The sequence below is a fragment of the Petaurus breviceps genome, unplaced genomic scaffold, assembly GCF_028583685.1.
Source record: "Petaurus breviceps papuanus isolate PSGF00001 unplaced genomic scaffold, PetGlider_PUasm1.0 91133, whole genome shotgun sequence".
In the NCBI taxonomy this organism is placed as follows: domain Eukaryota; kingdom Metazoa; phylum Chordata; class Mammalia; order Diprotodontia; family Petauridae; genus Petaurus; species Petaurus breviceps.
The window spans coordinates 87596872-87612013 of NW_027187419.1; the positions used below are offsets into that span (position 1 = coordinate 87596872).

Consider the following 15142-nt stretch of genomic DNA (forward strand, 5'->3'; position numbering starts at 1 on the left):
AAAAAGAAAGAATAAAGACAAAACTCTTCTTTATTGAATTAAGAGAAAAAAAGAAAAAAGAGAGAAAGAAAAAAAAAAAATTATATTTGATCGATTTTCCCAGAGATGAGGAGAGGAGGAGATAAAGAGAAAGAGGAAAGAGAGAGAGAGAGAGAGAGAGAGAGAGAGAGAGAGATACTTTCCTCTCCCTTTGAAGGTTGAACTCCTTCAGGACTTCACCTAGTATGTGCCCTTAAGCCCAGAGCTAGGGGCCCCTTAATGGAAGGGAGCAAATGCCCCAGTTTCCTTGGGGTCATTGTTAATTCTGTTAGATTATCAGTGATCCTAGCTATCAAACAACAGGAATAAGGAATTTTGTAAGCACAATAATGAGAGTTTGGGTGCCTATAATAATCTTAGGCTGATGCCAGGTTTGGGATGGACACTCCAAGTATTAACTGGTGAGAGCTTTCTTTAAAAAATCCTGGCAGATGAGGGAAACTCTTTCCTGACAAAATTGATTTATTTTTTCAATTTAATTTCTTTTAATTCAATAAAGAAGAGCAGTAGAGATATAAATCTTCCCTAGCTCCTCAGGGAAGCCCCTCAGATCATCCCTCCTTCCTCCCTCCTTTTTCCCCTTCATTCTTTCTCAAAGCAGATTCAAGCTAAGTTCCATTGTCGAGACAATGTACTCCAAAGGAGAATAGGAGTTAAAAGATAAGTGAAAAAATATAAAATGACCTTTCAGTTCAATTCAACAAACATTTATTAACAGCCTACTGTGTTGGAAATTGTAGTAATTGCTAGGGAGAGATACAAAGAGAAAAATGAAACAGAACTTTCCCTCAAGGAGCTTATATTCTTCTAAAGGAATCCACATACAGTCAAATAGGTAAAATATAATTTATAATCATTAAAAATTTCCAGAGGTAGAAAAAACTAAAAAGGCTTTACATAGGAGGTGGCACACATGCTGTGAGTTAAGGAAGTTAAGTCAGAGTATGTATATTTTTTTTGTTTTTAAAATAATATTTCATTTTCCCCTAATTACATATGAAATCAATATTTTTAGTATTATTTTTTAGTTTTGAGTTCCAAATTTTCTCCCTTCCTTCACCCTTCCTTGAGACAGTAAGTAATCCATTATAGGTTATTATGTATATGTATGTATGTATGTATACACACTCAGAATATATTTAAAGCATGAGAGATAACCTTTGCAAAGGCAGAGAGGTGGGTAAAGAACAACTAATAGGTCATATTGATTGGAACAGAAATAATATGAAGTGACTAGAAAAGTTGATGGAAGCCAGTTTGTGGAAGGCTTTAAATTCCAGGCTGAGGACTTTTCAAAAAAATTTTCTCCTAGAGGAAATGGGGGAGATTTTGAATAGAGGAGTGACATGACCAGACTTGTATTTTACAAATATAAATTTAATAGCTGTGTGGACAGTGGATTGGAGAGGGGAAACACTGAAAGCAAGGAGATAAATTAGGAAATTACTGCAATTTATTGTTGTTTTTCAATCAGGTATAACTTCTCTTGACTCCATTTGGAGTTTTCTTGGTGAAGATAACAGAGTGGTTTGCCCCTTCCTTCTCTATCTTATTTTATATATGAATAACTTAGACAAACAGTATTAAGTGACCTGCCCAGGGTCACACAGCTAGGAAGTGTCTTGAGACCAGATTTGTCCAGGCTCAGCACTGTATCCACTGCAACGCATAACTGCAATTGTCCAGCCATCATTTGAAGAGGGTATAACTAGAGGTAACTAGATAGTGGGATGGATAGAGTTCTGGGCTTAGAATCAGCAAGGGCTGAATCCATATCCTTCCCTAGACACTTAGTAGCTGTGTAATCTTGGATCTATCACTTAATCTCTCCCAGCCTCAGTTTTCTTAATCTGCAAAATGAAGGGGTTAGACTAAATTGTCTCCAAGGTCCTTTCAAGCTCAAAAATCTATAAAGCTAGAGTGGTAGCTTTATGAATAACAGAACCACCATCCACTCAAGATGTTCCACTGGAGTCTCTGTCTGCAATTCCTAGTTGAAGTAAGGTGAATAATATATATATATATAATATAGTTTCTATAATATATATATATATATAATATAATTATATGTATAATTTATAACATCCTTCTTTCAACACCCACATGGGGTGCTTCCCTGGAGCAAACTGAAACCTTATATTAGCTTGGAAGAAATAGGGATTGACAGCAGGAGTCCTACCTCCATGGGCAGTCTTCCCATGAAAAGTTCCCTTGGTGAAAGATTAAATGGAGTACTCTAGAGAGTTTTTTTCCAGAAGGCTATTGGTCCTAGGGATCAGAGTTCTGACTTGACCCTGGCTGGTTTTGCCAGAAAACTCTTATAGGTGAAGGATGATATGATTGAGGAAACAAAAGTTTGATCTTCTGAGCATATTGATTTGTTAAGCAATTCGTTGCAATTGCCCTACCCAGTGAGACCAGATCTCAATTTAGGCCTGGACCCCAAATACAGGGGGAGACAGATTTTCAGGCATTAAAAACAATTAATCCAAAAAGGCCAATTTGGGGCGGCCAGGTAGCACAGCGAGTAAGAGCACCAGCTCCAGTGTCGGGATGACCTGGGGATCGAATTCCGGGCTCAGACACTTAGCACCCACCCAGAAACACCTGGCCATGTAACCTTGAGCAAGTTACTTAACCCCAATTGCTTAGGGGCGGCCAGGTGGCTCAGTGAGTAAGAGCACTGGCTCCAGTGTTGGGATGACCTGGATCAAATCCGGGCTCAGATACTCAGCACCACACCCAGAAATAACTGGCCATGTAACCTTGAGCAAGTTACTTAACCCAGATTGCTTTAAAAAAAAAGCCAATTAATTAAAAGGAAACAATAAAACATTAGGTTATCTGATTTCTAATTGGATGAAAATTTAGGGACTTTCCAAATTGGGGGTAGGTGGGGAAAGCAAATATGTGTAATTCCCTAAATTCAGAAATAAGAGGTGTCTCACTCTCCCCCAAGTGTCTGTAAACATCAAAGGAACACAGAAACAATAAATAATTGGTCAGTGCGGGACCAATTTTCATATAAGATATATGGATTTCTTGAGATGTACAACTGTGAGAAAACTCTTTGCATCAGTCTTTGAATCTGACCAAGTTCATGGTCAACTTAAGCTTGGTCCTTAGTTAAGGACCTAAGCAGCAGGTAGAGGTGGTCCAGCTTCCCAGCTATGCAGTACTAGGTTCAAACAATACAATAAGGTTTTCTCCCAATTCCCACAATTGAATAAAATTTTATCACAAGACAGAATTTGGACTAGAACTATAGTTGAAGAGAAAGATAACTGAGCTAGCTCCAGAACAGAGTCACAAGACCAAGTCAGTGTGGCCCACTCAATTCCTACAATTAACCACTTGCTGTCCTCATCCCCTCAACTTCCTCAGACCTAGCACTCTATTTACTATTTATTCATATCTTGTCAGACCCCAACCTTGATTTACTCTCAGGGAAATTTCCTCCACTCATTTTGATATATTGTTGGACACTTCTAGAGAAAGTCACCCAACTATGTTGACTAGATTTACAACAAATTTATGTTATCTAACCTCCACCAGACTCTCATTGATTAACTTTCTGTAGTACTCTGAATAGGCACATTCTTTGTAGAGTGGGTCTGTGGGACTTCTACATAAAGTGGCTCCTGAGCCATTTTAACATTGAGTGTGAAAGAACTGTAATACTTTCACCTGGAATTCCCTCACAGTTCAGATGTTCAGCAGTTTGAGGACTCATACTGTCTTCTAGAGAAACAGAGCAACTGCTGGAAAAACAGCGGCATAGTAGGAAGCATTGAAATGGATTTGAGAGATAGCACTACTAGTCAGAAGGACTATGATATTGTCTGAGAGCAGGGGGCAGTGACTATGTTACTGTGTAGGAACTATGGAGAGGGACAGATACCTCCTACAGAGGTGAATCATTGATCGAATACCTTAAGATCAGACCCAGAAGCTGTACCTTTCTGGAGATGAATTAGGATAGTACTGTGAGTTATGGGGACTGGTAACTCTCCACTAGAGCAGAGAGAAAAGAAGACCCACAAGATGCAGGAAAAGGGTTCTCCTGCCCTTCTGAGTTCTGGTGAGAAGGATGATTATATTTCTTATTGTGGGTCTTCTTGTGAATCTAAATGCTTGTAAGGGGAGTCAGTTCTAATTTGGGAGAATGACATATACCGTTCCCAAGTTTAATCTTTGTGGTAGAAAATGAAACACTTTATATCCAACCTGAGCAAAATTTTTATATAAGAGAGAATTATGAGACCTCGGTCATAAACCTGGTATTATGAAGAATTGATAAGACCATTTCTCGGTATTTGAACAACAATAATATTTTTTGTTGTTATGTTGTTTTTCAGTTGTGTTCAACTCTTCATGACCCCATTTGGGATTTTCTTGGTAAAGATAGTGGAGTGGTTTGCCATTTCCTTCTCTAGTTCATTTTATAGATGAGGAAACTGAGGCAAAGAAGGTTAACTGGGTTGACCAGGGTGACATGGCTGGTAAATGCCTGAAGCCAGATTTGATGAGCCTTCCTGACAGCAGGCCTGGCACTCTATCCCCTGTGCCATTTAGCTGCCTAATATTAATAATGGCTAACATTTATATTGTGCTTATTATGTGTCAGGCTGTCCTAAGTGCTTTATAATTATTACCTCATTTCATCCCCACAACAATGCTGGGAGGTAGATACTATTATAATTCCCATTTTATGGATGAGGAAACTGAAGTGAACAGAGGTTAAGTGACATGCTCAGGGTCATACAGCTAGTGTCTGAGGGTAGATTTGAATTTAGGTCTTTGTGATTCCAGGCCCAGCACTCAAGGGATAGATTAAGAATTTAGACAATGACTCACCAAAAAACAACAACAACCACCAAAACCAACAAAAACAAAAACACAAACCTATGGCCAAAATATTGCCTTGTAAGATATCGTTATCATCATAATGATGAATATTATGTAAACTTTTCAAAGTTTACAAAATGCTTTTTCAAAATAATTCTACGAAGTGAGTGGTATAACCTATTTCATTTTTACAGAGGAAGAAAGTAAGACATGAAGGAGTCTTAACCAGAGTCACACAGCTAGTGCTGGATTTGAACCCAGGTCTCACATTGCCAGATCTATCCTTACTTTCACTGTGCCACACCAGCTTTAGCATTAGATGGTTAATTCTGAAGTGATGATCCAGATTCTTTGACAATGTGTTTGCATTAGTTTAGAAACAAAAGAGTACGAGAACTCAAAGTACTCTAGATCCATGCTGACTTATACACTTAGGGGGTGGTTGGCAGGAATAGTGGGTCAGCAGGAATCCTGGGATGGAAGATGGAATGAGGAAGGAAGCACACCATGGTAGCAATGTTTCTTCCCTGCTGGTCTGGAATAACTATGGAAGGGGGCATCCTGTTCGGTGGCATTTCTCTGCAGGCCCCTTCTGTCTGCATGACTGGCATTTGGCCTTACTGTATCATTATTATATTTTTTTAAGATTTTGAAGAATAAAATCCAACTCTTTGATTTCCTGGGTCTAAAAAAAGGGAAGAACCATCAGTAGCATGGCACCTCACATAGTTTTTGTTTAACTGATACTTGCTGAATGAATGAATGATTGAATGAATGAATAAAAGGTCCAACCATTGTCCTATTCAATCAGGGTCACTGGGGTATGTGGTTCCTGGGACAAATTTAGTTCCTTGAAATTTAATAGTATGACCTGAGTGCCAAAAGCCACTAAGGAAATCTCATTGCTTTTTTTGCCCATGCAAGGTCATTTGACCATTCACAGGCACCTACTCAGTTATCCACAGGGTTTGGAGCTGCTTGGCATAGTGGAAAAATACTAGATTCCGGTTCCAGTTCTGGCTTTGTCACTAACTACGATCTTGTGTAAGCTCTTAAACTCTCTAGACCCCATCTTCTTCACCTGAGGCAATGTGGTACAATGGAAACAGCCTTGGAGTTGATGTTGGAGGCCCTGGTTTGAATTCCAGCTCAGCTATATTAGTACCTGTGTGACTTTGGGCAAACCACTTATATCTCCTTGGCCTCATTATCTTCATCCATAAAGTGAGGAGACTTGACTATCTGATCTTTGAAGTCCCTTCTAGCTCCAAATGTCTAATCCTATTGATATGTTAGAGGACTTTTGAGGTCCCCTCCTGCTTTAATATCCCACAATTCTAAGAGTATAAATACAATGCAAACATAAACTTTTAAGAGAGCCTCATTCCAAACTTTCATCTTCTTCATTAGTAACTGATTGGTGCTCCTGGAATACTCTAACTCAGGTGCATGTGGCTCATTTCTAAAGGTTTTAGATAGGATAAATGACTTAATTGACAAGCAGCTTCCACTCCTTCACTTACCCTCTGCTTGGCTGGCTTTCAACAGCTTAACTGTGCTGCATTTCTTGACCTGGAGAGACCTCAGAGGAAAAGGCTTTCTCAATTCATGGCCTGAGGAAGAGGAACTTTCTGTTGCTGGATTCCTAGCCAATGCCTAATTGTTGCAAAGTTCAGAAGGAGGTGCATGATCCATTCCTCTAATTTTTGGCCTATCCCAAGCTGATTTTCCCAGATTCCCTAGAATATGATTCCAGAAGATCCTGGAATTCAAGACTCCCCTGCTCCATTCCTTCTTCTCATTCTCTGTGGTAATACGTTGGAAGCCTTGGCTAAGTGCCTGGGCTGTGCAGAGGAACTGTAAGAATCAATTGATTAAAAGTGGCTTAAAATTTAAGCCTTTCATTTTCATTTTCATTCTTTTAATTCACACATAGCCAATCATATCTTTTAGAAATTTTCAGCATGTTTAAATGCATTCAGTTTTTCTTTTAGAAGGAGTATAGACTAGGTGACAAAAGGTTTTGGCAGTGGGATAGAAGGAATCTGCTGTAGTGATATTTCAGCTTGACCCTAGTGAATGAAATTATTAACCCATCCATGTCATTTGGATATGGATAAGAAGGGAGTTAAGTCTTATTTCAAACCCCACCAGGACCAGGTTTTATTTTCTAATTGTCTACTGAGCCAACAGGTGTTTGTTAAGGTCAGTCAGGCTCTGTCTCCTTCTTGTGTATCTCTTCAAAGTGCTCTGCACATAGTCAGATTAAGTCAACACTTAATCCATGTTGTTAATTGATTGAGGAGGATAATGAGGTAAGTTGCTCATTTTTCAGTAGGATTGATTTTTGGCAGTTGATTAAAGACAACAACTACTCCCCCTCATGGATAAGAAACATTAGAATGGCTATTCTCTTCTCTGAAAAACCTAATCAGAATTTTCCCTACTCTAATCAGTTAATCAACAGTTTTTTTTTTACTATGGGCCAGGCACTGTGCTAGGCACTGAGGATAGAATGACAAAAAAAGAAATCGTTCCTGCTTTCAAGGAGTTTATATTCTATTGGGGGGGGGGGATAGTACTGTCTCAGATAGACACAGAGGATATCCATGGTAAATAAAGGGCAGTTGTTGGGGACAAGGTCATAGGGGCTGGAGAGATCAGGCTTTGTTTAGGAGACAGCCATATTAGTTGTTAAAAACTAGTTTAGTCCTAAACTAGTACTTTGAAGAGACTGGGCTTCAGTCTTTAAGAGGCCTTTGTATAAATAGGTGAGGTTGACTGGTGAATTGTGCAGAACTGATACCCCATAAACTCTGATTCTTTGTAGACCAGGTTGGTTCAGAATGACAGTAAATGGTAAGAAAAAGCAATAAGAATGCCAGCAATGAAGATAAACAGTTGAATAAATATACTTAGAAAACAATGATACTAGAGCCTAGTAAGAGAAACCAAGTATAGAAGAAGACAGAAGGCAAAAGATAAATCATATCAGAAAGACATGATGAATTAAAGTTGGTTTTGTTTATTGTTATGAATTTAAGCTTCAGAATGTTAAGCATTTAGTACATTTCAATGTTTCCACAGTTCCAGATACTGGTGTGGAGAAGCAAATCAATGCTGGATATGGAGTAAGGAAGACCTGGCTTCCTGATCTGTCTTTGATTACAAGCAGTATAACTGTGGGCAAACCAAGTAATCTTTGAGTCTCTACAAACTTTCTTTCTTCTTAAAAGTCTATTTTTTTTCTTTTCAATTAACAAACATTTATTTTCTCTCCCTGGTACTTCCCCCTTCCAAAAAAAAGAAAAGAAGGGGTGGCTAGGTGGCACAGTGATTAGAACACCAGCCCTGGAGTCAGGAGGACCTGAGTTCAAATCCAGCCTCAGACACCTAACACAAAAAAACTAGCCGTGTAACCTTGGGCAAGTCACTTAACCCCAATTGCCCTACCTTCCCCCCACCAAAAAAAGCCCAAACAAACCAGAAAATATCAATTAAAAAAAAAGAAAGAAACCCCTCGTAATAAACATACATAGTAAAGCAAAACACATTCCAACTTCGTCCATGTTCAAAAATTCATGTCTCATTCTGTATGTTTAGATCATCAGTTCTCTTTCAGGAGGGGCAGAAGGCATTTTTTCATCATTCTTCTGGAATCATGGTTTAGGCAACTGCCTAAGACTTAAAGTTACAAATGGGTTGCCAAGTGATGAGAATTCCCAATACCAATGAAATTTCAGGGAGACTGTACTAAAGAAATGGACCTTTCAAAGGTGCATGATTCATACATTGCATCATCTAAGCCAGAGGTGTTAAACACATCTGCCAGCAACGCTCCCTACTGTGAGTCCAAATCACATTAAAATCAAATTGAAAAATATTTTTAAAATAAATGAAAGAAGATAGAACATAGATAATGTTAATGTGTAATTTTCTATGTCAATAGGTTGCCACAGGGATCCTTATGTACAATTGAAGAACATTATTTAAGTACATACTGACAACTGAACTTCTATTTGCTAAAGGGATTTACTCTGCTTTCCAATTAAAAGATTTATTAATACCTCTACTTACATCTCACTGTTGTGATGAGTGAGATACAACTGCAGGTTGGTTAACTTTTGTGACTAAAATTTAGTGGCCTGATTTCTTTTTTAATTCAACACTGTTGATCCAGCCTACTTAACTGATTCCTATTATAAAATTACTATTCTGGCTCATTTCTAGCAGCAAAAGAAAAGACATCTCTAAAAAAAAACAGCTGAATAAGAAGTAATTTGTCTTGGAAGGTTGGAACACTGAAAATAACTTAGTGTTTCCTTCTTATGGTTTTTGTTTTTCTGTCATTTCAGTTTTGTCTGACTCTCCATGACCCCATTTAGGCTTTTCTTGTCAGAGATACCGTAGTGGTTTACTATTTCCTTCTCCATCTCATTTTACAGATGAGGAACTGAGGCAAACAGGGTTAAGTGACTTGATCACGGTCACACAGCTGGCAAATGTCTGAAATTTTAACTTAGATCCTCCATGACCCCAGGCCCTGTGCTCTATTCACTGTGTAGCCTAACTGCCCTTTTCTGATGATATGATGGTTGTTTTGTTTTATTTTGTTTTAATCTGGAAAAAAAAAAAGCTGTTCATTTCAGGCTGAAACTTTCTGATGTTTCAGTTTTCCTCTCTTCATCGCTAGAATAAAGATGTATACTGAAGACCAGGTCATCTAAGTGACTCCATGACAAATTGTTCTAGATCCATAATCATATTAATCAAAAATGTCATTACCAGCTACTCCTCACAAATAAATGTGAATTGTTTTGAAATTTTCTTGCCACTCATTTGCTGGGTTAAAGTGCTTAATGCAAAGCATTGTGATCACTTCTGTTATGGAAACAGATTTTGTTTTCTGTGTCATCTGTGCAGGGGCAGCTTGGGGAAGTAGATAGTGTGCTGGACTTAAGAATCAGAAAGACCTGGGTTCAAATCCTGCTTCTGACACTGACTGATCATTTAACCTCTATATGCTTCAATCAATTCTGTAAAAATCCTATGGCAAATTATATACTGGTTGGGTTGTCAGTCTACTTTCGTGGAAAGATTTCTCCATTCTCACAAAAGTCACAGATTATTTAAGTACATACTGACAACTCAATTTATGTTAGCTAAAGGGATTTACCCTGTTTTCCAATTAAAAGATTTATTAGTACCTCTACTTCCATCTCATTGTTGTTATGAGTGAGATATTACTGTGGGTTGGTTAACTTTTGTAACTAAAAAGTGTGAACCCATGTAAGGTGCGCAAGTTTGGCCAGCCACTGACATAAGATAATTTGTGAGTTTGCTTTATCTGATTCTTGAGGTCCCCCAAAGTACAAAATAGGGTGTATTTTCCTTTGTCTGATTTTCCCCCCTCTCTTATGGGGTCCTGAGACTGGAATAATGATTAACCTGATTGATGGTGTTAAGGGAGTGAGCCCCAGTTGGTGAGAGCCCTCAGCTGGGGCTGTTCAGCTTAAGAAGTTAGTACTTTCTCATTCTAGGTCAGATGGCTAATACCCCAGGACACCAGTGTTGACAAACGCCCTTTCCTCCAGGCGCCAGGTATGGGCAGGGATACAGGGATTGGGGAAATCTCTTTCACTGGCCCAGGGTTCCAAGGCGTTCAGTGTGAAATCTGGCCAGCAGCCCGAGTGAGTAGGAGCCATGTGACTGTGGTGATTTGGAGTGTTCAAGTGCCTCCTGCTTCAGAGCTACCTGATCCGAATACTAAGCAGAGCGAGCGCCGGGCTCCGTGGAAGACACTGAAGACACTGCAGAAGAAAGGTGCCTATTCCAGAGGTATCTCAAAACATGGAGATGAAAGAGCAAGGAGCGCAAATGGAGCCGCTGCTACCCACGGTAAGAGACTAGCTGCTGTCAGACTGATTAACCGGGTTTGCTGAAAAACCTGCCAAGCGAGTGGTCTGCTTTAGCTAGGTGCAGAGAGAGTGTGCAGCGCGAGGGGGGGGGGGGGGAGAGAAGAATCGCTCCATGGCATATGGACGTGGGTCGCCTCCCATCTCGGGGTGACTGGAATGCACGCAGCAGAGCACAGGGGATTTTTTTCCCACCTTCTCAATATGGATGCACTACAGTGGAAATGTCTCATGTTTTGCTGCTGATTGAAGAAAACGGCTAGGTTTTAGCAGCGGGGGCAGCTGTGTGTCTCTCTCTCCCTCTTTCCCAATGCCTGCCTCTCTCTCTCTCTCTCTCTCTCTCTCTCTCTCTCTCTCTGTCTCTCTCTCTTCCCCTCCCTCTCCCCTCCCCCCCCTTTCTCCCTCTCCTCCCTGTCTCCTGTCCAAAGAGAAAAGGGGAAGGGACTATCACAATCTGTGGACAAAGAAGGTATGCATTTGGAGGCTCACACACAGATTTCAATGTCTGAAAGATCCCTGGCTTGTCACACATGGAGACAGTCCATCTGTTTAGCCCTGAGTCCTAAGCTGCCTCCCTAGATTGTGCCCATGGTCTGTCTCTCCTTCCCAAGGGCCCCCCCAGTTGGCCACAAGATGGATCATAGCCTCAGGGGATGGGTCCTTAGGCAGTGTCTCATTTTTCAGCCTGGAGCAGCCACATTGCTGTATCCTAGCAAAAAGCTGCACCAGAGGTGCCAAAAGCCCATCTTCTTCCCATCTATTGGAGCTTTGTGGTGCAGCAGAGCAAAGATCCCTTCCTTTCTTGCACCAAACCAGATGGAGGGGCTGTTTCTTAGCACTCTGTTATCCTGCCTGGTGTCCCCCACTAGGGACTGGTTGCAAGCAGTCCATTCACACGAGTCACTTTTCTGCTTGTAAACATTTCCCAGGGATGGCACAAGAGACAGGGACACATCCTGGGCCACTGTATTTTTCCTTTCTGCTGGGCTCAAGAGCATTGGAAGCTTCCTATATAGACCCCAGAATCTCCTCTGGCTACTGAGCATGCCCAGCTCCCTTCTCAGCAGTCAGTGGAGTTGTATTTATTAATTTTTTTTACCTTTTTAGTCCTTCCAGGTCTCAGGTTTGGGCAGAGAGGGAGAAAGGATGTGGAAAAACAAGGGAGTCCTCACAAAAAGAATGAATCTGAAAAGAATAGGAGGAGTAGAACTATATAAAAAGGGTAGATGGAAAACATTGATGGCTTAGCCTACCTATTGGTAGTATAGGTAGTATAGGTGTCCTTTTGCAGAGTTCCATCCAGCCCAAGCAAGGAAGGTTTATTTTGAGATTGGATTTATACAAGAAAGGCAGCTAAACTCTCATTTCACATAAACAAATGAGGGCCTCTATCTGAGCTTTCCCTTTAAATTGGACTAGGTGCATCAGTTGCTACTCATAGAATATAAAGAATACTTGAGAGAGATCCTATGATTTTCCCCCTTCACCCTCTGATTCTTGACCAAGATCCTATAATTCTTGAGAGCAGCGGCCTATCCTACCAATTTTTGCAAAGCATCCGCACATGGTACATTACTGCCTCTTACTGTCTCTGGATTATCGTGCTCGAGTCATTTCAAGTCTCTTAACTTCTTTCAGACTCAGTTACTTGTCTGTTATATGAGGATAGTAATGCTTTGGTACCTAACTCACAGAGGATTGGGAGACTCAAATGAGATAATAAATGTAAAGTGATTTGCAAATATCAGTGTGCTATGTACATATTATTACCTAATAGGCACAGGATCCATACTTGTTGAAGTAATGAATGAAAGGTAGAAGCAGGGGCTTCTAGAAAACAAGGATCCTAGGGGCAGGTAGGTGGCACAGTAGATAGAATGCTGGACCTGGAGTCAGGAAGACCTGAGTTCAAATCTGGCCTTAGACATTTTCTGGCTGTGTGACCCTGAGAAAATTGCTTAACCAGTTTATCTCAGTTTCCTCATATATAAAATAGAGATAATAATAGCACTTACCACCCAGAGTGCTTGTGAGGCTCAAATGAGATAATTGTAAAGCACTTAGCACAGTGCCTGGTACATATTAAGTGTTATATAAAAGTTATTATTACTACAAAAAATGGGAAATGCACTCAGGTATGAGAAGAGTGGTGAAGGAGGCATAGGGAATTGATGAAGGCTCAGATAAGTGTGGGGAAGCTTGACAATTCAGCTATGCAGAAAGGAGCCTAGTTGGGATAAACAGGAACCTTACCTAAAAAACAGACAAGGGCTTAGAACACAACACTCAAACTGGTGGGCCAGCCCAGGCTGATGGGAGTGGATGGTTTAGGGGCAGTGGTCACTTGGTTGAAGAAGGCCAAGAAGTCAGATTTTAGAGGCTGGTAGAACTTTGGCGTGATCCGGACAGTGACTTAGAGGAAGGAGAAGGAGGACAAAATGAAACAGCAGGAAGGTAAGCTTGACTGGGACACAAGATCTATATTAGGGTGGGTGAGTTGATGGGGAATGGGATTTGAATATCATTACCAACAATTTGGAGGAAGCCATTTGAAGACAGTAGCATAGTGATGTGGTCTATATATAGTGGGAATGGGGGGAAAATGTCATCAGTGAGTAGTAGAAAAGACTGAGGATGAGAGGCTAGGATAAAAGATATTATTTTAATAATAATATTTTGCATTTGAGCAGGTTTTTTTTGTAATCACTTCCACATCTCTTATATAACCTGGAAACAACACTGATGTATGTAGCAAAGCTTTGAAGAGGAAACTGAGGCAGGAAGAGTCACTCATTCAACAAACATTTATTGAGCTTCCACCTATGTTCAAGGCACTGACATAGGTAAATGATTTGTCCAAAGTCACACAATTTGTTAGTGACAGAAACAGAACTAGAACCTAGCTCTTTTGACGCAAAATTCAGTGTTTTTCTCAATACATTCCTTTTCTTCTCAACTCTCAGATCCCCAAAGAGATAGCAAAAGATCCCTTTTCTTCTACTATTCTTTCAACTGAAAAAAAAAATTCCCTCTTTTCTGTAACTTAATTCACTCTTGGGATTCTTCTTCTCCTTATATTTAATTTTCTCCACCTTTGGCTTCTTCAGCTCTACAATCTTGATAAAGGGTAGTAGCCAGATTTTAGGAAAGAATTTTTGTAGCAGGAACATGAAAGAATGGGTGGAAGATTTGAGTTTTGTTGTAGGAAAAAAAGGAGCTAGACTTAGTAACTGACTCTGAAGAGACAAATAGATGGTTATTGAAATGTATACTAGCCTTCAGGTAGAATATTGGTACTGCTACCAGTTATAGGTAAGTGGGTCAGTAGGACAGTGGCAAAGGCCTGGGACTGGTGAGGATGTAGGAGAGGAATAGATTTAATCATAGTGAATTTGTAGTGCTAATAGAAAAATTATTAGTAGAATAGAATTTACAGCTTGAATAAAAGAATTTATTGTCCAAACCCCTTCACTCAGGGGCCCAGAAAGGCTTCATGACTTGCCCAGCAAAAGCCATAAAGGTAGTAAGTAGTTAAGCAGAGATTACAACCCATATCCCCTTGAATCTAAATATTTATAACTATACCACAAAATAAAAATATTCAGATGTTCTTAGGAAACCCAAGAATGTTATGGAGCAAGAAAAAATCCAGGAGTGAAAACAGAGCATGGGGACAAGAAGCATCATCAGAGTGGGACATTACATGATAAACTTCTGGAGGGCAGGGATCATCTTTTGTCTCTTTTGTGTCTCCAGTGCTTCACACAGTGCCTGGCATATAGTAAGTGCCCAGTAAATCTTGATTGACTAGATGAACTTCCTAAGGGGAAGGAATGCTTGTTCAACTGAAAAAAGGGATCTTGTGAAACTTCATCATGCCTTGGAGCAAGTGGTCTCCAAAAAATTGTCTCTTTCAGTTTACTCCAGATAATATGACATACATATGTATATACATACATACACGTATATATAAATGCATCTATACATATATAAATACATTCCTTGAGATACATATGTGTATGTGTATATATGCATGCATGCTATATAAATGTATGTGTGCATATATGCATTCCTTGAGATACATATGTGTGTATGTCTACATGTATAAAATGTATATTGTATACACGCATGTGTACATATACATATGTATAGATGAATCTTAAGGAATGTATTTCTATATGTATAGATGCATATAACTGTATGTGTATATATGTATAAAGTATTAGATATACGTATAAGCATTTATATGTATCAACTATACATATATGAATATACATGTGTATTTAATACATATTAATACATGTAACACATACAATACATGTATGTGTATAGGTACAAAG

At 39.6% G+C, this 15142-nt stretch overlaps 1 protein-coding gene across 1 annotated transcript in view; it reads left to right on the forward strand.

Annotated features, from left to right (window-relative positions):
- Window positions 1-10620: 10620 nt before the first annotated feature.
- The window catches only part of SLC4A10 (solute carrier family 4 member 10), a 399681-nt gene continuing 395159 nt past the window's right edge, over window positions 10621-15142 (forward strand). The window contains exon 1 of the mRNA XM_069080754.1: window positions 10621-10785. Coding sequence (XP_068936855.1) covers window positions 10738-10785 — 48 coding nt within the window. The 5' untranslated portion in view covers window positions 10621-10737. The remainder of the gene's footprint in view (window positions 10786-15142) is intronic.